This window comes from Aythya fuligula, chromosome 34 (assembly GCF_009819795.1).
Source record: "Aythya fuligula isolate bAytFul2 chromosome 34, bAytFul2.pri, whole genome shotgun sequence".
NCBI lineage: Eukaryota > Metazoa > Chordata > Aves > Anseriformes > Anatidae > Aythya > Aythya fuligula.
This window is the reverse complement of record NC_045592.1, coordinates 466499-489931: the sequence shown is the minus strand read 5'-3', so window position 1 is coordinate 489931 and position 23433 is coordinate 466499. Positions and strand designations below refer to the sequence as shown.

Sequence of the window (23433 nt, the reverse complement as noted above, 5' to 3'; positions counted from 1 at the left end):
TGCAGACATGGAGATATCATTTTTTAGCACAACCTCTGAGTGGAGCCATGCCCCACCTGAATGCTGCAAGCAGCCAGCAGCTGGGCACCAGGGGACTGACAGAGCAGCTCTCCTGGATGTGACTTCTGGCTGAAGTTTGCCCCCACAACATTGACATTTACCACTGCAGTGGAGCAGAGGTGGCCCATCAAGAGTCTGATGGGCAGAGGTGGGTGCTGTGTACAAGACACTCAGCAAGCACAAAACAGGGCTACAACCAGGGACAGACACAAAGGTCCCCTAGAAAGAAAAACAATGTGAATGCTTCAATGAGAAAAGCAATGAGTATTGCTCAGGGAAATTTCCCCTAACAGTCTGTATTTTTTTCTTCTCTGCAGTGCCCTTGATGAAGGGCAGGAAATGTCCAACAGCAGCTCTATGAGTGAGTTCCTCTTGCTGGCATTCGCAGACACACGGGAGCTGCAGCTCCTGCACTTCGCGCTCTTCCTGGGCATCTACCTGGCTGCCCTCCTGGGCAACGGCCTCATCCTCACCGCCGTAGCCTACGACCACCGCCTCCACACCCCCATGTACTTCTTCCTCCTCAACCTCGCCCTCCTCGACCTGGGCTGTATCTCCACCACAGTCCCCAAAGCCATGGCCAATTCCCTCTGGGATACCAGGGCCATCTTCTATGAGGGGTGTGCTGCACAGGTCTTCTTTTTTGTCTTCTTGGCTGGAGCAGAGTACTGCCTTCTCACCGTCATGGCCTACGACCGCTATGTTGCCATCTGCAAGCCCCTGCACTACGGGAACCTCCTGGGAAGCAGAGCTTGTGCCCAGATGGCAGCAGCTGCTTGGGGCACTGGATTTCTCTATTCTGTCCTGCACACAGCCAGTACATTTTCCCTGCCCCTCTGCCAAGGCAATGCTGTGGACCAGTTCTTCTGTGAAATCCCCCAGATCCTCAAGCTCTCCTGCTCAGATGCCTACCTGAGGGAGGTTGTCCTTCTTGCAGTTAGTCTCTGTTTAGCATTTGCATGTTTTATTTTCATTTCATTTTCTTATGTGCAGGTCTTCAGGGCAGTGCTGAGGATGCCCTCTGAGCAGGGCCGGCACAAAGCCTTCTCGACATGCTTCCCTCACCTAGCCGTTTTCTCTCTGACTCTCAGTACTGCCATGTTTGCCTACCTGAAGCCCGCCTCCATTTCTTCCCCATCCCTGGATCTGGTGGTGTCATTTCTGTACTCAGTGGTGCCTCCAGCAGTGAACCCCCTCATCTACAGCATGAGGAACCAGGAGCTCAAGGATGTCTTGTGGACACTCTTTGGGTACATGCTTCTTCAGCATCAATAATGTACCTATAATACTAAGGGGACAAACAGGTTATCTAAAATAAAAATAAAAATAAAAATAAAAATAAAAATAAAAAATAATCTCAATACCGTAGCTTGATATTCTTTTATTTTTATCATTATTATTTACTTGAACTTGTGATTTAGATTTAATTCTATTTGTGGCATCCTGTCTATTAATTATTTTATTTACTTTCCCCCAATCATCTTATATTCTTCCAGAATAAGGTTTCCGGTGTGGGAAATAATAAAGAAACCATGAAAACTTCACTCCTCTCAGCTGTCATCTCTTCCCATCTCCTTTGGAGCTGGGGGAGCAGCCCCAGCTTGCGGGAGGAGCTCAGGGCCAAGAGCCCAGCTGCCACATGGAGGAGCAGCCCCGGTGGCCAGGGAGCAGCACGGAGCCCACTCTTTGCCCAAAGTGAGTCACACGGTGCAAGCTCCCTTTGCTGACAGGGTGGACAGCCTGAATAGCATGGTCTCCTCTGAACGGCCACCTTTGCTCTAACAGCAGTGTGTCTGAGTTACAGGATCTTCTTCAAGTGGTCTCACAAACAGCCCCACTCCTTTTTTGTTCCTTCCAAGGTGAATTCCATATGACTCCATGTCCTGGTTTCAGTTAGGACATAGTTAATTTTCCTTCTAGTAGCTGGTAGGGTGCTATGTTTAGGATTAGGATCAGAAGAATCACAGAATCACAGAATCATCTAGGTTGGAAGAGACTTCCAAGATCACAGAGTCCAACCTCTGACCTAACACTAACAAATCCTCCACTAAACCACATCACTAAGTTCAAAATCTAAACGTCTTTTAAAGACCTTCACGGATGGTGACTCCACCACTTCCCTGGGCAGCCTGTTCCAATGCCTCATAACCCTCTCAGTAAAGAAGTTCTTCCTAATATGCAACCTAAAATACCCCTGGCGCAACTTTAGCCCATTCCCCCTCATCCTGTCACCAGGCACGTGGGAGAACAGACCAACCCCCACCTCACTACAGCCTCCTTTGATGTACTTATAAAGAACGATAAGGTCTGAGTGCTGATTGACCCTCTGTTGTTAACTAGCCAAGTGGCTTCTGGTAGATTTAAGTCCCATTGTTTCCATGCCCCAGTACCCAATGCTCATAACATAGTCTCTAACAGTCCATTGTACCTCCCAACCTTCCCAGAGGCTTGTGGGTGATAAGGGATGTGATACACCCACTCAGTACCATGTCACTCAGGAGGTGACAAAATTGGTTCGGAAAGGACTTCCATTGTCAGACTTAATTCTCTCTGGTGTACCATGAAAAATTGTTATAAATGGCTCAGGATTCAAATTAGGATTAAATAAAAAATAGGATTTATTGAAAGAATATAAAGGAATAGAGGTAAGCAAACAGCGCTGGGTGCACCGGCAGTCTCCGCTCCACCAGGACGCACACCAGTTACATCAAGCAGCTGATTTTTATGTTCCTAGACTAATACATATTCATTACTACTTCTAAAAAAAATAGATTATTATAATTAGTTTCCGGGGAGCAGTCCCTCCTACTGGAGCATGAGCAGTCTCCTCTGGGGGTCTCTTCTGGGGGTCTCCAGCGGTCTTTCATGCTGAAGGCTCGTAGTCTTCCTCTCCCCCTTTGTACTTACTTGGCACCATGCCAAGTTTATAGAACATTCTCTGCAGGTCTTTTCTCCCAGCCGTCCTTCAGCTTCTTTTTCCTTCCTCTTTATCTCTCGGCCCCCCTAACCAGATACCAAAGATCCACATAGTATCCCATAAGAGTCACTAGTTGTTATCAGTTGTTCTGAAACTCCCAGACATCAAACACAAACAGCTTTCTTATTTGACGCTTCACGAGTAATTAAAACATTCTTCCCCAGCCATTCACAGACACATCTATAGCAGTGTTAAGTTAATCTCGAAGAAGACAGGAAAAAAGGCTGTAACTTTTAGAAATAGAAGTCCAGAATAACAAAAGCGAACAGGTTCATAAATTTAAGGAGTATTTTCTGAAGAGTTGATAAATTGACTAGAATGAGGGGGAGACTGGGACACACTGCATCTGTGGTTCAAGAATTAAATTGCCAGTGCAGGGCCCAGAGGCAGACAGGATTCAAACAGAATTGTTCTTTATGGACACGAATTGTTAAAACATTCCTCACAATGACACCACAGCACTTGTCTTTCCCAAGACAGTGTTTTGGGCCGTGGCATGGTTTACTGAATATGTTTCCAGCCACTCAGTATTTGCTTCTACCATGGTGAGTGTATACTGGCTCCCTTGGCGGGTTTGTGGGAATGGCCCGATGTAGTCAATCTGCCTGGCCTTGCCATACTGAAATCCAAGCCATCTCCCCATATTTCAGGGAGACTTTACACTCCTGGCTCGTTTGATTGCAGCACAGGTCTCACACTCATGGGTAACCTGTGTTATGACCTCAATGGTCAGGTCCATCCCTTGATCTTGAGCCCATCTGTATGTGGCATCCCTCCCTAGTGTCCTGGTTTCAGTTAGAATAGAGTTAATTTTCTTCCTAGTAGCTGGTAGGGTGCTATGTTTTGGGTTAGGATGAAAAGAGTGCTGATAACACCCTGATGTTTTCATTGTTGCAGAGCAGTGTTTATACCAAGCCAAGGACATCTCAGCTTCTTGCTCTGTCCTGCCAACGGGCAGGCTGGGGGTGCAGCAAGAGCTGGGAGGGGACAGACCCAGGACAGGTGACCCAAACTAGCCAAAGGGGTATTCCATACCATCTGACGTCATGCTAAACAATATATAGGGGTGGCTAGCCGGGGGGAGGGGGGCCGGACTGCTCATGGTTAGGCTGGGCATCGGTCAGCGGGTGGTGAGCAATTGCATTGTGCATCACTTGTTTGTACACATTATTATTAGTAGTACTATTATCATAATTGTTATTATTATTATTATTATTGTTATTTTTATTTTCCTGTCTTATTAAACTGTCTTTATCTCAACTCACAGGCTTCACTTTCCGTTTCTCTCCCCCCTTGTCGTGGTTCCGCTCGAGTGGGCAGCCGAGCTCCACCACAGCCGCTCTCTCACTCCCCCTCCTCAAAGAGGAATGGGGAGAAAAGATGTGAAAAGGGCTCAAGGATTGAGATAAGGACGAGAAAATCATGCAATAATTATTGTAACGGGCAAGACAGACTCGGCATAAGGAGATAGTAAGATTTATTGCCTACAACTAACAAGCGAGAGAAGTGAGAAAACAAAGGAAAAAAAAAACAAAAGCACCTTCCCCCCCCATCCACCCTCTTCCACCTCCTCCCCCCGAGCGGCACAGGGGAAGGGGGAATGGGGGTTATGGTCAGTCTACAGCACTTCTTCTCTGCCGCTCCTTCTCGGTCACTCTCGTCCCCTGTGCTGTGGGGTCCCACCCACGGGATGCAGTCCTTGATGAACTGATCTGGCGTGGGCTTCCCACAGGCAGCAGCTCTTCCAGAACTGCTCCAGATATGGGTCCGTAGCACGGGGTCCATCCCTCAGGAGAAAACTGCTCCAACCTGGCTCCCCCACGGGCAGCAGCTCCTGCTGGGTCACCTGCTCCTGCGTGGGCTCCTCTCCACGGGCTACAGGTCCGGCCCGGAATCTGCTCCGGCAGGGGTCTTCCACAGGCGGCAGCCTCCGTCGGTGCAGGGCCACCTGCTCCACCGTGGTCTCCTCCACGGGCTGCAGCGTGGAACCCTGCTCCACCGTGGTACTCCATGGGCTGCAGGGGGACATCCTGCTTCACCATGGTCCTCACCACAGGCCGCAGGGGACTTCTGCTCCGACGCCTGGAGCACCTCTCCCCCTCCTTCTACACTGACCTTGGTGCAAGGCTGTTCTCTCACTCCCTTTACTCTCCCGGCTGCTGTGTGGCGCAGCGTTTTTTCCCTGTCTTAAATATGCTCTCACAGAGGTGCAAACAACATCGCTTATTGGCTCGGATCTGGAAAACAATGGGGCCCTTCCCAAACATGGGGCAGCTTCTAGATCTTTCTCACAGAAATCACCCCTATGGCTCCCTGCTACCAAAACCTTGCCATGTAAACCCACTACACCCCTCCCAGAGAGGGAGGGGGAGGGTGAGCGAACAGCTGTGTAGTGTTTAGCTGCCGGCCGGGTTAAACCATGACACCTAGATGTCCTGATGTTTCATGGGCCCATCAAGCTGCAAACAGCTCACACTTACATCCCTAGTCCAGGTCCATCTGAGCCACTTCAGCTTATATGATCTCTTCTGCTTTGTGCTCCTGCTTCCAAGATGACCCAACTTTGGAGAATCACAGAATGACAGAATCACAGAATTTCTAGGTTGGAAGAGACCTCAAGGTCATCGAGTCCAACCTCCAACCTAACGCTAACAGCCCTCCACTAAACCATATCCCTAAGCTCTACGGAGAAATCTACATCATCCTCTTCTTCCTCCTTTCTTGTCTGGGTAGGGGTTTCCTTCCTTTCTAAAGAAAAAGTGATTTTCACACCCACTGTTTTCTCTTGTATATAGAGTCAACTGATACTAGCTTAGGTTAATTCTCTGGCCCAGTGATGCGGCCTATTGCAGGGGCTGGAGTGGCTGCAGGAACCATCACAGTTGTTGTTCTGGCTGCAGGGCCTTTCAGAGGAGTTGGAGTGGCTGCAGGGCCTATTGCAGGTTTGGGAGTGGCTGTAGAATATATTATAGGGATGTGTTTAACCTTAAGCCCATCTCAGGAGCTGGAGTGTCTGTAGGGCCTGTTGCAGGGTTTGGAGTGGCTTTGGACAGGCTCTGGGCCTGTCAAAGGGGCTGGAGTGTACCTGCAGGAAAAGTCACAGGGGTTGGAGAAGTGTGGACTGTAGCTTCTTAAGAATACCTTAACCACCAGCATATTGCAGTGATTTGTATCTCTTTGAAATTGCCAGGGTGATGACACAAATTTCTAAGCATTTCACATTTTTTTTTAGGATTCTGCACTTGCTCAGAGGTGAAGTTCCAAAGCCCTGGATGTGTCCACTGCTCTAGGTGCCTGCCCAGATCCTCGAACTCTCCCTGCCACTCCTAACTTTCCCGCCTCTGGACAGATCTCTGGATGGCACGTTTAAGTAGTTGTTTAAACTTAAACAAAACCTGAATTGCTTTCAGGAGACCTAAAAATAGGAACATGCTGGTTTGACCATCCCAAGAATATTCAAAGCTTTGAAGAGCTATTGTAATTAGCCTGGAGGAGAAGCACGAGGTGGAAGAGAAAGGGAGAGTGAAGAATTGGGGAGAGGAAACCCCTACCACCCTGCATAGATTTACTCCCTGAGGAGAAAAGGCAAAGACTGTAATTCTTAATAGTTTCCAAGAGATGAAGAGATGGTTCCTGAGGTATTGAGGGGGAAATAATTTGATCCTATCAGAAGTCAGTGTTATCCACTACAGCAAAAGAGTAACCTTAAATCAGCCCCCAGAATTCATAAACAGCATGACATGGAAGACAGACAGTTACTAATGTGCTATACAACACAGTTCAGGATGTTGGAGTAGCATTTAGGTTTAGGGATTACTCTTTAAAACTCTTTAAAATTGGGTACTCTTTAAAATTGGTTACTCTTTAAAATTGGCTAATGGCCTTACATCAATGTTTTAATTCTGTGTTAAAGCAACATCAACATTACCTGCAGACTCTTACCTCTATGAAATAGTTGTAGAGGATCGCTCACCCTCCTCCCTCCCTCTCTAGGGATGTCTGGATCAGCCCCTGGCTTTGTGTTTCATGGATTACTGAGGGCAGATGGAGAGACATCAGTCAAGGCAGGGAGGTGCTCATAGCAAAAAGCACCTTGCTTCCCCACCTTGCTCTCAAGTTGAGAGCAAGGTGGGGAAGCGAGGTGGGTATCTAAGTCCTGCAGGGAAACAGGTGCAGACATGTGACAGCATAGGACAGCATGTGGTGGTTATTGTCAAGGATCTTTTGCAAGATGAAAGCCCCCAACAGAGCCAACAGCTTTGTCTGCTGGGCTCTGGCTCTTGTCTCTGTCAGTGATGCCTATGAGGAGACACCTCATCCTTATAGCAGTAGGGCCTCAATGCCTCCTCATCCCCCTCCAGGAGCCTAGGAGATGTCCTTCTGTAGCCTTGTACTTGGCACTGCCCTTACCCACTGTGCACTGACCAAGGAAGATTTCCTAAACCTTGCTGGAGAGACAGCATCTCCCTTCCCAGAGGCTGGGGTTAGGGCCTGACTGTTGGACTTCATGGGACACATCAAGGTTTCCTCAGCATCAGGGCCCCCTTTCCTGGGCCTTGGTCTCCCTGTCATCACTGCCTGCACTTTTCTGCTCTAACAAGTCCATGGGGAGACTTTGTCAGTAATGTCCTTCAGTGGGACCATTAACACTGTGAGAGGCTTTGGAGTTTGCATCAGACTTGGACTACTTGAGAAGGTGCTTCAGCCACCCAGATAAAGCTCCTCTGCCAGGCACAGCATTGCTGGGGGCACTGCGTGCAGCTGGCATGGGGAGAGGAGAGAAGGGGAAAGAGATGTTCAGGGCAGCCTGGGTAGGGGGAAGGCAGGGGAGAGCTGGCAGAGGGAGAAATCTTGTGAGCCACCTCCCCATGGTAAGTCTCTGGGTGCAGAGGTTGCCAGGTTTTCCTGGAGCTAGCCCAGCCCTCAGCTGATGGGAGCTGTCAGGAGGATACTCGGTGTTGGAGTTGAAGGCCACACAGGTCTTGTGTGCTGCAGGGTCAGTGTGCAGGGCCCGAGGGCTCCCTCCTCTTGGGGCCAGCTGCAGGTTGTGCAGCCAGGGATGCAGGCAGGGGTTGCCAGGGCTGTGGTGCAGGGCAGGGTCCTTGCTGTGCCCCAGGGGCTGTGTGCCAAGGCAGGGCCTCTGCTGCCTGCCTGGTTCAGCACTCAGCCTTCCCGGGGAGCTGCCCAGGGGCTGCAGGGAGAAGCTGCGGGTAGAAGGAGCCCCCCTGGTACCACAGGGTAGGGCAGGGTCCTGCTGCTGCCCAGAGCCTGCTGCCTGTGGCAGGCTGCTCACAGCCCCACACCTCCCCAGGGCACTGCACTGCAGAACTGCCTAGCAAGAGCTACCAGAAGAAAGTGCACTTTTTAGAATCTGCTTCATTTTCCTGCCCATGTGCTGAGGCAGAAGGATGGTAATGGAGTAGGAGCATCTGTAGTAGAGACTAAGGCTCCTTGAGCATTGCTGCTGCTCTGAGGCACCTCACACACCTCAGCATACAGACAGTACCAACACCACCTTTGTTGTTTCATAGGGAATTATTTGACCTTCTCTTGTCCTGCAGACAGGGAGATGTCCTTTGCACGTGGCTATCTTGGCTCCCTTACTCAGAGGCAATAAATATGTAACAGCAGCTCCATCACTAAGTTCCTCCTTCTGGCATTTGTAGACATACGTGAGCTCCTGCACTTCGGGCTCTTTCTGGGCATCTACCTGGCTGCCCTCCTGGGCAATAACCTCATCCTCACCACTGTAGCTTCACACACCTCCACATACAGACAGTACCGGCATCACCTTTGTTGTTTCTTAAGGAGTTATTTGACCTTCTCCTCATGTCCCGCCAACAGGGACATGTCCCTGGCCTCTGCACTTCTCAGATCACTGCAGATTTCCTTTTACCTGTTGCTGTAGACCAGGACTGACTGCTGCAGAGCCCACAGCACAGCCCCCTGCCTCTTGTGGCACCCTCAGAGCATCAAGCAGAGGTAAGCCAAGCAGCTGCAGAAAGCTCTTCCTGTGAAAGGAATGGGAAAGAATGTGTTGTGTGTGACTGTTCTATGAGACGTGCAAAGTATTTTGGTCAGAGAAGTCCTTAAATTTTACAATGTCATTTCTTCTTCTGGACAGACTACCTTGCCCAGGGGCAATAAATGTGTAACAGCAGCTCTATCACCGAGTTACTCCTGCTGGCATTCGCAGGACCCCATGCCCAGAATGAGCAAATGCCCAACAGCAGCTCTGTGAGTGAGTTCCTCCTGTTGGCATTCGCAGACACGCGCGAGCTGCAGCTCCTGCACTTCGCACTCTTCCTGGGCATCTACCTGGCTGCCCTCCTGGGCAACGGCCTCATCCTCACTGCCATAGCCTGCGACCACCGCCTCCACACCCCCATGTACTTCTTCCTCCTCAACCTTGCCCTCCTCGATCTGGGCTCCATCTCCACTTCTGTCCCCAAAGCCATGGCCAATTTCCTCTGGGATGCCAGGGTCATTTCCTACCCAGGATGTGCTGCACAGGTCTTTTTGCTAGTCTTTTTGATTTCATCAGAATTATCTCTTCTCACCGTCATGGCCTATGACCGCTACATCGCCATCTGCAAGCCCCTGTACTACAGGACTCTCCTGAGCAGCAGAGCCTGTGCCAACATGGCAGCAGCTGCCTGGGGCAGTGGCTTTCTCCACGCTGTGCTGCATACTGCCAATACATTTTCACTGCCTCTCTGCAATGGCAATACCCTCAACCAGTTCTTCTGTGAAATCCCCCAGATCCTCAAGCTCTCCTGCTCAGACTCCTACCTAAGGGAAGTTCAAGTTCTTGTGGTTACTGCTTTTCTTTTTGGGGGTTGTTTTGTTTTCATTGCTCTGTCCTATGTGCAGATCTTCAGGGCTGTGCTGAGGATCCCCTCGCAGCAGGGACGGCACAAAGCCTTTTCCACATGCCTCCCTCACCTGGCTGTGGTTTCCCTCTTTATGAGCACCATCATGTTTGCCCAGCTGAAGCCCCCATCCATCTCTTCACCATCCCTGGACCTGGTGCTCGCAGTCCTGTATGCAGTTGTGCCTCCAGCAGTGAACCCCCTCATCTACAGCATGAGGAGCCAGGAGCTCAAGAATGCCATATGGAAACTGATGGGCAGGTGTTTTTCATAACCAATAATATTCTTGCCTCTCTTCTTCTGAAAACAACTGAAAACGTTACTCATGATAGGCCATGCCAATTCTTTGATCTTGTGTTGCTGTTAGTTTCCACTAATATCCTGAGTAATTTTGTTCACTTAGAAGTAACATTCTTCATTTTGGTTCATTATTCTATTTCCCTCCTAAAAGAGTGTCGTGGTTCCGCTCGAGTGGGCAGCCGAGCTCCACCACAGCCGCTCTCTCACTCCCCCTCCTCAAAGAGGAATGGGGAGAAAAGATGTGAAAAGGGCTCAAGGGTTGAGATAAGGACGAGAAAATCACGCAATAATTATTGTAACGGGCAAGACACACTCGGCATAAGGAGATAGTAAGATTTATTGCTCATCACTAACAAGGTAGAGAAGTGAGAAACAAAGGAAAGAAACCAAAAGCACCTTCCCCCCCCCCGTCCACCCTCTTCCACCTCCTCCCCCTGAGTGGCGCAAGGGAACGGGGAATGGGGGTTATGGTCAGTCTACAGCACGTCTTCTCTGCCGCTCCTTCTCGGTCACTCTCATCCCCTGTGCTGTGGGGTCCCACCCACGGGATGCAGTCCTCTCCACGGGCTACAGGTCCGGCCCGGAATCTGCTCCGGCAGGGGTCTTCCGCAGGCAGCAGCCTCCGTCGGTGCAGGGCCACCTGCTCCACCGTGGTCTCCTCCACGGGCTGCAGCGTGGAACCCTGCTCCACCGTGGTACTCCATGGGCTGCAGGGGGACATCCTGCTTCACCATGGTCCTCACCACAGGCCGCAGGGGACTTCTGCTCCGACGCCTGGAGCACCTCTCCCCCTCCTTCTTCACTGACCTAGGCACCTGCAAGGCTGTTTCTCACTCCCTTGACTCTCCCGGCTGCTTTGTGGTGCAGCGTTTTTTTCCCTGTCTTATATATGCTCTCACAGAGGTGCAAAACAACATTGCTTATTGGCTCGGATCTGGAAAACAATGGGGCCCTTCCCAAACATGGGGCAGCTTCTAGATCTTTCTCGCAGAAACCACCCCTATGGCTCCCTGCTACCAAAACCTTGCCACGTAAACCCACTACAAAGAGCCATGCCTAAACACGCACATCTGCTTTCAGAGTTGCCGTCACATTAGAACGTGCTCAAAGAGAGTCCCAAAGGCTCCCTGGGACATAGGAAGTGCTGGGTGTAGTGGGTTTACATGGCAAAGTTTTGGTACCAGAGGGTCATAAGTGTGGCTTCTGTGAGAAGGACGTAGAAGCTGCCCCATGTTAGGTAAGGACCCCATTGCTGACAAGAGATGAGCCAATAAGTGATGTTGTTTTGCACCTCTGTGAGAGCATGTTTAAGGCATGGAAAAAAAAAATGCTGTGCCACACAGCAGCTGGGAGAGTGAGAGGAGTGATGAACAGTCTTGCAGGCACCAAAGTCACTGAAGAATGAGGGGGAGAGGTGCTCCAGGTGTCGGAGCAGAAGTCCCCCGTGGCCTGTGGTGAGGACCACGGTGAAGCAGGCTGCCCACCTGCAGCCCATGGAGTACCACTGTGGAGCAGGGTTCCACACTGCAGGCCATGGAGGAGACCACAGTCGAGCAGGTGGACCTGCCTGTGGAAGACCCCTGCCGGAGCAGATCCGAGGCTGGACCTGTATCCCGTGGAGAGGAGCCCACGCAGGAGCAGGTGACCTGGCAGGAGCTGCTGCCCGTGGGGGACCCAGGTTGGAGCAGTTTTCTCCTGAGGGATGGACCCCGTGGTACAGACCCATATCTGGAGCAGTTCTGGAAGAGTTGCTGCCTCTGGGCAGCCCACGCTGGATCCGTTCAGCAAGGACTGCATCCCGTGGGTGGGACCCCACAGCACATGGGACGAGAGTGATTGAGAAGGAGCAACAGAGAAGAAGCGCTATAGACTGACCATAACCCCCGTTCCCCCATTCCCCTGCACCACTCAGGGGGATGAGGTGGAAGTAGTTGGTTGGGGAAAGGTGCTTTTGGTTTCTTTCCTTTGTTTCTCACTTCTCTAGCTTGTTAGCAATAAGTACTATCTCCCTATGCCGAGTCTGTTTTGCCCGTCACGATAATTACTGTGCGATCTCCTCATTCTTATCTCAACCCTTGAGCCCTTTTCATCATATTTTCTCCCCATTCCTCTTTGAGGAGGGGGAGTAAGAGAGCAGTTGTGGTGGAGCTTGGCCGCCCACCCGAGTAAAACCACCACAACGACACAACCCTTTTGTAACAGCACAGAAGCATCCTCCTGGAGAACACCAGGAGCTTTGTGGTGCACCCAAACCTTTCTAGGTATCCAAACAATCCCCTCATGCTCCAAAGCACATCCCTTGACATGCAAGATTCAAGCCAGGGAACCCAAGCACCTCCTGAATCATCATGACAGGGCTCAAAAGCATCTCCTTGGAGACATCAAGCCCCTACCTAGAGCATTCAAGAATCTACCCTAGGTAAGAAGAATATCCTTCACGCATCTAAGCATCTCCGTACTTCTATCTAATACCTTCTTGGAAGACCCAAGCACCTCTCTGTGGAAGAGAAGCATCAGCTGTGAGCACCCAAGCGTCTCCATGGGGCACCCAAGGAAATCCTTGCAGGACCCAAGCATCTGCACACAGCAATGAAGTACTTCCTTGGAGAAACCACACAAGCATCTCTCTGGGGAACACAAGCACCTTCCTGGAGGACCCAAGGATCTCTCTGGAATCCCCAAGCATTTTTCCAGGGCACGCTAGCATCTCCTTGCTTGAGCCAAGCAACCTTCCTTGAGCACACGAGCATCTCTCTGGAGCACACAAGCATCACCCCAGAGTATCCATGCACTTCTGTGGGACACCCAGGTTCTTTCCTTTGATGGCAAACATGTCCTAGGGCTCACAAACACTACTTTGGGCACCCAAGTAATTCCCAGATCACAGAAGCATCTCCCAGAGGCACCCAAGTAGATTCTGAGAATACCCAAGCATCTATTTGGAGCAATAAAGCACTCACTGGGTCACCCAGGCATGTCTCTGGAGCAACCAAACGTGCCCCCGGGCACCCAGGCATCTCCTTTGAGCATTGTAACATCTCCCCAGAGCACACAAGCACCTCAGGGGACAGCCGAGATCCCCCATGGGCACCTCCAGCCCCTCCCCATGGTTCACAAACACCTCCCTGGGGTACAGAGATATGTCTCTGAAAACACAACACATCTCCATAGACATCTCCAAGGCTTTCTTTGGAGCACTAGGAACCTCCCTGTGGTGTAAGAGGGGCAACCAAGAACCTCCCTAAGGCACATAAGCATAGCCCTGGGGCATACTAACATCTCGCTGGTGCACCTGGTTCTGTCCTGGTCATGCCAGGTTCTCCCATGGTCACCCAAGCTCCTCCCTGGAACACCCAAGCACCTCATTGGAGTCCCCAAGAATCTCCCTGCTGCACTTCAACATCTGAGTGGAAAACCCAGGCATCTCCTCAGGGCTCCAAAACAACACCTGGAGCACCAATCTTCTCATGGGAGCTCATCGGCCATTTCCTGCAGTAGCCAAGCATCTCACAAGGGTACCCAAGCACACTGCATCACCCAAAATACTCTCTGGAGAAACAAACAAACAAGACGGCCTCGTTTGCTTGCTCCTCCTGATCACGTGGCCTGTAGCAGACCCCCACTCCAATGTCCCTTGTCCCTGCCCTCCTATAACCATGACCCATCAGCTCCCCGTCAGCTCCTCACCCATCCCCAGGCAGAGCTGCAGGCACTCCAGCTGCTCCTTGACAGGGAGGGTGATGCCCCCTCCTCATGTCCCCAGCCTGTCCTTCCTAAAGAGCCCATGTCCTTCCATTCCAACATGCCATTCATGGGAGTCATCCCCTTGTGTCTCCTCAGTGCCAAAGCAGTCATTTCATAGCAATGGGCACAGATGGGGCTGAGGGACTCCATGCCTTCTTTTTCCTTAGAATTTGCCAAAAATCTCCCTCTCCACTTTGTTCGGGGATACGGGAGAGAATCAGAAAATTCTGATTTTCAACCAAGCCTGTGAGCTTTTCAATTTAAATGGGTGCACAGCATGACTTCTACGATCAGCTGGAATTTGTCAGGAAGAGATATAGTGAAGTGGACTCTGAAACAATTCAGTCCTGCAGTGTGAAAATGGAAAGAAATTGTCAGTTAATGTAAAAACAGTTGAAGAGGACAGAAAAGGAAGGGAGGATAATAACAAAGGAATTGTAACGAGCAAGGACAGACAGCAGTGTACTGGGCTGTGTGAGCTGGGAATGGCCAGGGGGTGCAGGGAAGGGATGATCCAGAAGACAGCACCCAGATTTCAGGTCTTCAGGACAGGAGGGATGTCAGCAAGCTGCAGTGGGTTTAGCACAGGGGCCCCAAGATGCTCTGAAGCACTCTGCCAGTGAGGAGAGGCTGAGGGTGCTGGGCTTGTCCAGCCTGGGGAAGGGCAGGGAGAGGGGGACCTCCTCTGGCTGTATCTCTGGGGGGATGGTGGAGGATGCGGAGCCAGGATCTCCAGCTGGGTTCAGGGTGGGAGGACAAAAGACAACAGCTGTGAAGGTGAAAGAGGAGAGCTTCAGGCTGGAGAGAAGGTAAAAAGCCTTCTCACCATGAGCTCAGCCAGGCATCTTGCAGAGGCTGTACAGTCTCCGTCTTTGCTGGTTTTGCAGAATACAGCAGGATCAAGCCCTGAACAGCCTGTTCTGGTGGTGCTTGTAACAGCTTGGGCTGCAGGCCTCCTGAGGTCCCTGCCAACATGCCTTATGGTCCTTTGACCTCAGGCCCAGTTTCTGGCGGTGACAGAGGAGATGCTGTGGGGCCTGAATCCTACTGTGCTTTAGGGGGTCATCTAAAGCCAGGCAGGTGAACTCATCACCCTTGGCTGTAACTGTAGCCTGGGAAGCACTGCCTCAGCCATCTCTGGATTACACCTCCAGCTCCTGTCTTCCAGCTCTAAGCACCTGAAAGTCCATTGCCTGGATGTGCTCTGAGATGTAGGAAGAGATCTGGGCTTTTCTGGGGCATTAGTTCTCTCCCTCTGCATGCTGCTCCTCTTGGAGATGGTCTCATTTTTCATCTTCTTTCCTACCTGGAGGGAAATGCATACTCTGTCCTGGCCATAAAGCTGAGCATGTTTTCTACTTTTGCCACACTTCCACATCTCCTGGACCTGTCACCTGGAAAAGTGAATATTTCATGCATGGCCCTGCTTTCTTCCATCTGTGCAGCAAGGTCCACATCTCAGTGTTATGTACGTTTTTTGCAAAGACTGTGAATGGTCATGGATAAGATAAGATTCTTCGAGGGGGGCACAGGGCTTTGTACAAGATGCAGAGTGATCTTACTTGATGGTGTTGGCCTAACAATACTAGAAATGCTTTGAAATGTCAATAAAAATAATAATATTTAAAAAAAAAAAAAACTAAACTAAACAGAAATAAAGGCAAACTTCTAAAGCATTGATAATTTATGGATGCACATTTCCACGTTTATGATTTTTGTGACTTTGTTTTCCTTTATTTTCATATTTATTAATGGCCGGTATCAATCTTTTGAGACACACTGCCCAGCCTCCACCTGCAGCTCCTGAGGGCCTCCGGTCTCCCACAGCTCCTCTTGACAGCTGCCAGCCCCAGGAAAACACCTCCAGTACAGAGGGGCCCCTGAACCTAGCAAGGTCTGCCTGGAAAGGTGAACAAATTATTCCAACATAGGAAAGAAAATATAAATAAATATATAAATAAAAGAGCACATGTGCATCACTTCAAACTCTCTGTCTAGAACAGTCCTTGTATGGCCATCCCTTGGGGAAGGTGAACCTCATTAGCTGCAGCTTGCACTGGGCACACAGCTGAGGAGAGTGTTTTACTGTTTACTGAACTGCACCACACTTAACTTTGGTTGTTTTCAATGGGGAGCAGTCCTTCTGTGCCTGAGTGCAGGCAGTTCTGTGGGGAAAAGGGCTGGGAGTTGGTGCAAAGGAACTGTAACATGCAGCTGCAGCCCTGACTGGAGAAGTCTGATGGGAGGAGAAGTGCTGCAAGTCCCAGGTGGCTCCTGAGAGAAATGGTGGGGCTGAGGAGGTGAGGAGCAAGGTTGCCCACGGAGTGCCTGGCCTCAAGGACTGCCTTTCCAAGCTGACCAGGCCTCCTTAGGAGACCCTCTGGATCAATAGCAAAGGGAGAGGGCAGGGAATTGAAATAAATCAATAAAGAATCCAGCTTGAAGGGAAAGCTCCCTTATTATCAACTGCTCATTAAAATCTGCCTCATTCACTAGCTTTCTGAAATCTCCCCAATTAGATGTAAAAGCCTTGAAGTCTTGAATGAACTGCTGGGCAGAAAGAGGACACAGGAGGGCTCTCTGCATTGTGCCGAGCCCCAGGGTGAATTTGGCGCCGAGTCCATGCACCTCTGATGCTGAGAGGAGATAGCGCAGGCTGTTCAAGAGGTTAAGGCTAGAAGAAATGTGGAAGGTTCTGGGAGTGTTAATTGGTCCCACTGGGGGCCATTACCACCACAGCTCCCCCTTGGACTTGTTAGCAAAGGAAAGGGGAGTCAGTGATGATAGGCAGGCAAAGGCAAAGTAAAGGTGGCCCTGATGGCAAGGAAACCTTGATGTGTTTTATCAAAGCAAGCACCAAGGCCTGACACCCAGCTCTGGGAAGAGAGCTTCTGTCCCTCACGCTGCTCTTCAAGGGGCAGCGGGATCTGGGGTGTGTGATGGCAACTAAAGGACAACATTACAACATCAGTGCACAGAGCTGCAAGGAGGCCACATGGTTCCAGTGCAAGGAGCACAATGTGTCATCTCATAGGCCCCAGTGGCAGAGACAACAGCCAGAGCCACGGGGACAAAGAATTCTGCTGTGTCAGGGCCTTCCAGCCCTGTCAGTGCCCTTGGACATCTCCCCACAGGTTGTCCTATCCTGTCCCATGCATGAACCATTTTCCCTGCAGCCTGGAGACATCCAACCTGCTTCCCCACCACAGCATCTCCCTACCCATACTAGGGACTCTTTGTGCTCACTGCCTCTGACTTGAAACACAAGCCATGGGCTGAAGCAGACACCCTCTGAGTCACCACAGCACTGCCCTTGGAGTGGCATTTCTTTCTCCTCATCACCACTCTGGACCTCCAAAACAGCCACTTCTTGGTGGATTTCCTTTCTCATGCTCTTTACCCCTACCCAAAATGTGCCATCATCTCTGAAAGCAGATTTCCACCTGTCAGGAGCTCCTGCAGTCTGGACTAAACCTGCTGTGATGTATGGAGCTGTGCTGACCCTGATGCAGAGCAGAGCATCACAAGATGGGAAAGAGAGGCTCTCTTCTCCTTGGAAAACAGAATGAGATTTATTCATTAAATCCCAGAGTTTCACAAGGTCGTCTGCAAGGAACACTTACTGTCGATGGACAAGTCTCAGGTTAGGAACCATGTAAGGAAACTGGGCACCATGAGCATGGTAGCCCTGAGCCCTGCCTGCCCTCCTCCTGCCATGCTCCATCAGGCGGCTGCAGCGGAGGGGACCCACAGGCAGCCCCTGGCTGGGCTCTGCCACCCGCCTCTCCAGTACCATCCCTGCTGCCTTGGGGTGCTCTGTGAGGCGTAGGGTGACCTCACAAGGCCTGCCGGCCAGCACATCTCCTGTTGGGCAACCAGGCCGCACAGCGGCAGGGACCTCACCACCGCCCTTCCATTCCCCTCTCCTCCCCTCATCCCCAGCCTTGTCTCTGCTGGCAGGAGCAGCCTTAGCAGGCGCTTCCTGGCCTCCCCTCGATACTGATCTGAAAGGAATAATGGTCTCTTCCTTGACAGAACAATGGCATCAAATTTGAAAAGCTTCATTAGCAGATAGGTGAAACTTTTACTAGGTTTTGTTAGAGAGAAGGAAGTTTAGAAACTTTCATCCCTGATGTTACTTTAGTCACTAATTATTCAGCTTTATCTATAAGAGCCTACAGACTTGTATCTCAGAATGAGGGCAAGGTGACCCAGGCCTAGAGCATGTGTCAGAAGATTAGGTGAGGAACTCATGCTATGCATATATCCTTGGATGTGTAACCAACTAAGCTTTGTATGCATGCCTGAGATGAAAGAATAAGAGAAGAAAGATTTTGATGGCTTGAGCATGGACAAGAACTGGATTCAACTAACGAACATAGTGAGGAAGACTACTGATGACCACCAGAGACCCCTGAGAGACAGTGGAAACAAATGTGCATGTGTCAGAGTCATTTACTGATTTTAATGAGTTACAGGAAGTAGTATGAATATGTTTTGGGGAAATCTGATTAACATGTATGTTTTGCTTGTATATAACCCCTATAGCTCAAACAGTTCTGTAAGCAGTGGAGTGGTCCCCTGTGTGTCCAGCACCTCAGTAAAAGAACGCCTGCTTTCTAAAACTCCAAACTGAGTCTTAGAGAGTTACTTTTACTGTTTTTTACAGTATCACCCTTGCCTCCTGCCAGCTGCTGCCCACTGAGGATCCTGGTATAAACTTGGCCATGCACCAACACCACTGCTCATGCTGCCTTTGCTGCCTCGCCCTGTCCTTTCCCTCAACTCCTTGTCTCTGCCAGGCCCAACGTTCCACTTCCAAACTCATTCCTTTGCTGTTGTCACCCTCTACCCTGCCCAGCGAGATGGCAGAGCCAGGGCAGGACACGGTATAGTTATGCCTTGTAGCGCCCATGCAGAGCACTTGTGGCAAAGTGGGAGCTGAGATTGGGTTCTGTGGTGCAGAGGAGGACCCATGCAGGAAAGATGAGGTTAAACAGCAACTTACGGGGCGGGGGGTTGGTGTCCATCATGGTTTGGCATGGGAGGCTTTGGCCTTGAAGGGGCAAGGGATGGGTTGACACAACTTCTCTGGGCAACCTGTTCCATTGACCACCGCCCCCAAAGGAAAGAATGTCTTCCTTATACCTAATTTTAAAGAACCCTCTTTTAGTATTAAAACATTACCTAAAGGCTCCCTTTAGGTACTGGAAGGCTGCTATATGGTCTCTCCAGGCTGAAGAGAACCAGCTTTCTCAGTCAGTCTTCACTGAAAAGATGCCCCAGCCTCTCTATCCTGTTTTTGGCCTCTTCTAGACTACTTCTAATAATTCCATGTCCTTCTTGAGTTTGGGGCCGCAGAGCTGAATGCAGTAATCCAGGAGGTGTCTCCCAAGAGCAGAGCTGAGGGAGAGAATCACCTCTCTTAATCTTTCGGCCAAACTTCTTTGATGCAGCCCAGAATACAGTTGGCTTTCTGGGCTGCAAACTCACATTGCCTGCACAGGTTGAGCTTCTCATCCACCCACACCCCAGGTCCTTCTCCTCCTCCCAGTCCAGCTGCAGGACCTTGCACTTGGCCTTTGTGAACCTCATGAGGTTCCCACAGGAAAATCTCTCAAGCCTGTCCAGGTTCATCTGCATATCAACCCTTCCCTTCAGTGTATCGACTGCACCGCCCAGATTGGTGTCATCAGCATACTCGCTGAGACTGCACTCAGTAACACTGTCCATGTCACTGACAAAGTGTTAAACAGTGCTGGTCCCAATACTGACCCTTGAGGAACACCACTTTTTATTGACCTCCACTTGGACATTGAGCTTGGGATCTCCAGCTCCTTGAGGGTGACCATCCAGCCAATTCCTAACCCACCAGGTGATCCAGGAGCTTAGCCTAGCTCAGCAGCAAAGCACCCAACCATGGCATCGCTTGCTCTGTGCCATTGGACTCTCTTGAGGTGTCCCCAAGGCCTCAGGGCTGACAGCTCCTGAAGGCAGCAGGGTCTCTGCTGGGGTGTGGTGTCTGAAGCAGACTGAAGGCATCACCGACTGCTCCTCTCTGAAGAAAGGTGAGATGAATTTTTGAAGTGTGATTTGTGTTATTAAACTGTGGTTGTCAAATGTGAGAACAAATGATTCCTTAACCTCTATTGTGCTCCCCGTGCATTGCAGGACACCTCAGCCATGAAAGGCGAGGATCATTTCACCTCTCTGAAATTTTTTACTGTTTTGTTTAGGAAGTGCGGAAGAAACATCTTGGTGATTTTTGTCCCAACAAGACAGAGTAGACCAGAATGCTCTAAAAGGGATTCCATGAAGAAAAGGAAATGGTGCAATAAGACATCATTGGCTGAGTTTCCACTACCATGAATATTGAAGTTCCTCAACCCCCCTTAGACACATCTCTTCATCCTCTCTCGCATGACCAGCATGGTAACTGGGATGTGGAACACAGTCATCATTGTGCTGGTTTTTGAGAGCCAGCACCTGCAGAGGACTGTGGCCTTCTTCCTGGGGGAGATTTGTCCTCCTTGCAGACTTTGTACAGCTCCACCACCCTGAGCCAGATGCTGGCCAGCTTCCTGACTGGGGACAGCATCCCTTTGCTCACAGAGGTGGGAGCACTATCAGCTGCACCTTCTGCATGAACGGAGTGCTTCCCGCTGGGGGCCATGTCCCACCGTCAGCCCTGGGCTGTATGCCATCCCTGTTCTCTGCAAGGCTCGAGAAGTGGAAGGTCTGACTCCAGAAGGCAGCTGTACCTGAACCAGGAGAATTTCTCTCATGTACAGTAATTATTTCTCCTCCTTCCTGCTACAGTTCCATGGCCCCAGTGTCATGCACACCTGCTCTGATTTTGCCCCATTGCTGGAGCTGTCCTGCAGTGCCACGGTAATACTCATGGTCTTTGCTTTCATAATCTACATTTTGGATGCAATCTTCCCCTTCCCTGCCATGCAGTTTTCATGAGTGTTTGTCCTGTGTTGTTGCCCAAGGCCTTATCCACCTGCTCTTCCATCCTCACGAGTGTCACGGTTTTCTATGACACCATCATCACTGGCTGTGTGAAGTGCAGAACAGCCCTCCTCAGAGATCTTAATGAAGCCCTTTCCCAAACCTTCATCATCCCTCTGGTCAGTCTTCAAGTTGCTTAGTGGTGGTGTGGGAAGGGTGAGAGAGGTGTTGGTGGAACTGCTGACACTGTCATAAGACCTATCCCAAAGACCTTGCAAAACAGAATCACAGAATCACAGAATTTCTAGGTTGGAAGAGACCTCAAGATCATTGAGTCCAACCTCTGACCTAACACTAACAGTCCCCACTAAACCATTTCTCTAAGCTCTACATCTAAACATCTTTTGAAGACTTCCAGGGATGGTGACTTCACCACTTTCCTAGGCAGCCTGTTCCAATTTCTAACAACCCTTTCGATAAAGAAGTTCTTCCTAAGATCCAACCTAAAACTCCCCTGGCGCAACTTAAGCCCATTCCCCCTCATCCTGTCACCAGGCACGTGGGAGAACAGACCAACCCCCACCTCGCTGGAGCCTCCTTTGAGGTATCTATTGAGAGTGATATTGTCACCCCTGAGCCTCCTTTTCTCCAGGCTGAACAAGCCCAGGTCCCTCAGCCGCTCCTCGTAGGACTTGTTCTCCAGGCCCCTCACCAGCTTCGTCATCCTTCTCTGGACCTGCTCAAGCACCTTCATGTCCTTCTTGTAGCGAGGGGCCCAAAACTGAACACAGTACTCGAGGTGCGGCCTCACCAGAGCCGAGTACAGGGGGACGATCACCTCCCTAGCCCTGCTGGTCACACTGTTTCTTATGCAAGCCAGGATGCCGTTGGCCTTCTTGGCCACCTGAGCACACTGCTGGCTCATATTCAGCCGACTATCCACCATCACTCCCAGGTCCTTCTCTGCGTGGCAGCTCTCCAACCACTCCTCTCCTAGTCTGTAGCTCTGCTTGGGGTTATTGTGCCCCAGGTGCAGGACCCGGCACTTGGCCTTGTTGAACTTCATGCAGTTGACCTCAGTCCATAGGTGCAGCCTATCCAGATCCTCCTGCAGAGCTTTCCTACCCTCACACGCACCTAGCTTGGTGTCATCTGCAAACTTACTGAGGGTGCACTCAATCCCCTCATCCAGATCATCGATGAAGATATTAAAGAGGACCAGCCCCAGTACCGAGCCCTGGGGAACGCCACTAGTGACTGGCCTCCAACTGGACTTGACTCCATTCACCACGACTCTTTGGGCCCGGCTATCCAGACAGTTTCTAACCCAACAAAGCGTGCGCCAGTCCAAGCCAAGAGCAGCCAGTTTCTTGAGGAGAATGCTGTGGGAGACGGTGTCAAAAGCCTTGCTGAAGTCAAGGTAGACCACATCCACAGCCTTTCCCTCATCCACCCAGCGTGTCACTTTGTCATAGAAGGAGATCAGTTTTGTCAAGCAGGACCTGCCTTTATAAGCCCATACTGACTGGGCCTGATCATCTGCTTGCCCTGCAAGTGCTGCGTGATGACTCTCAAGAGGATCTGCTCCATGAGCTTCCCTGGTACTGAGGTCAAACTGACAGGCCTGTAGTTTCCCGGGTCTGCCCTCCGGCCCTTCTTGTAGATGGGCGTCACATTTGCTAGCCGCCAGTCAGCTGGGACCTCCCCCGATAGCCAGGACTGCTGATAAATGATGGTAAGCGGCTTGGCCAGCTCCTCTGCCAGTTCTCTCAGTACCCTCGGGTGGATCCCATCCGGCCCCATCGACTTGTGCACATCCAAGTGCCGTACCAACCAGGTCACCAACCAGTTCTTCGTGGATAGTGAGGGCCACATCCTGCTCCCCATCCCCTTCCACCAGCTCAGGGTACTGGGTATCCAGAGAACAACCAGTATTGCCTCTAAAGACTGAGGCAAAGAAGGCATTAAGCACCTCCGCCTTTTCCTCATCTCTTTTAACTAGGTTTCCCCCCGCATCCAGTAAAGGATGGAGATTCTCCTCAGTCCTCCTTTTTGTGTTGATGTATTTATAAAAACATTTTTTTGTTATCTTTAACGGCAGTAGCCAGATTAAGCTCCAGATGAGCTTTGGCCTTCCTAATTTTGTCCCTGCACAGCCTCGCAACATCCTTATAGTCCTCCCTAGTGGCCTGCCCACTTTTCCAAAGATTATAAACCCTCTTTTTTCTCCTAAGATCAAGCCACAATTCTCTGTTGAGCCAGGCTGGTCTTCTTCCCCGCCAGCTCATCTTTGGGCACGTGGGGACAGACTGTTCCTGCACCATTAAGATTTCCCTCTTGAAGAACGCCCAGCCTTCCTGGACCCCTCTGCCCTTCAGAACCGCCTCCCAAGGGACTCCACCAACCAGTGTCCTCAGCAGCACAAAGTCAGCCCTCCAGAAGTCCAATACAGCGGTTTTACTGGTCCCCTTCCTGGCCTCACCAACAATAGTGAACTCCACCATTTTGTGGTCACTCTGCCCAAGA

The 23433-nt window shown here is 50.7% G+C and overlaps 2 protein-coding genes across 2 annotated transcripts; both read left to right on the top strand.

The window, feature by feature from the left end:
- The first annotated feature begins 399 nt into the window (after nt 1–399).
- Nucleotides 400–1335, top strand: LOC116500342 (olfactory receptor 14A16-like). Its single transcript, XM_032205263.1, has one exon. It carries the CDS (start codon nt 400–402, stop codon nt 1333–1335), a length of 936 nt encoding a protein of 311 aa, XP_032061154.1.
- An 8266-nt stretch (nt 1336–9601) lies between these two features.
- Nucleotides 9602–10183, top strand: LOC116500337 (olfactory receptor 14C36-like). The gene has a single exon (XM_032205259.1). The coding sequence runs from the start codon at nt 9602–9604 to the stop codon at nt 10181–10183; it is 582 nt and encodes a 193-aa protein (XP_032061150.1).
- Nucleotides 10184–23433: the final 13250 nt, after the last annotated feature.

Coding starts and splice junctions, on each gene's coding strand:
- LOC116500337 (XM_032205259.1), top strand. CDS start 9,602: ATGGCCTATGACCGCTACATCGCCATCTGCAAGCCCCTGTACTACAGG.
- LOC116500342 (XM_032205263.1), top strand. CDS start 400: ATGTCCAACAGCAGCTCTATGAGTGAGTTCCTCTTGCTGGCATTCGCA.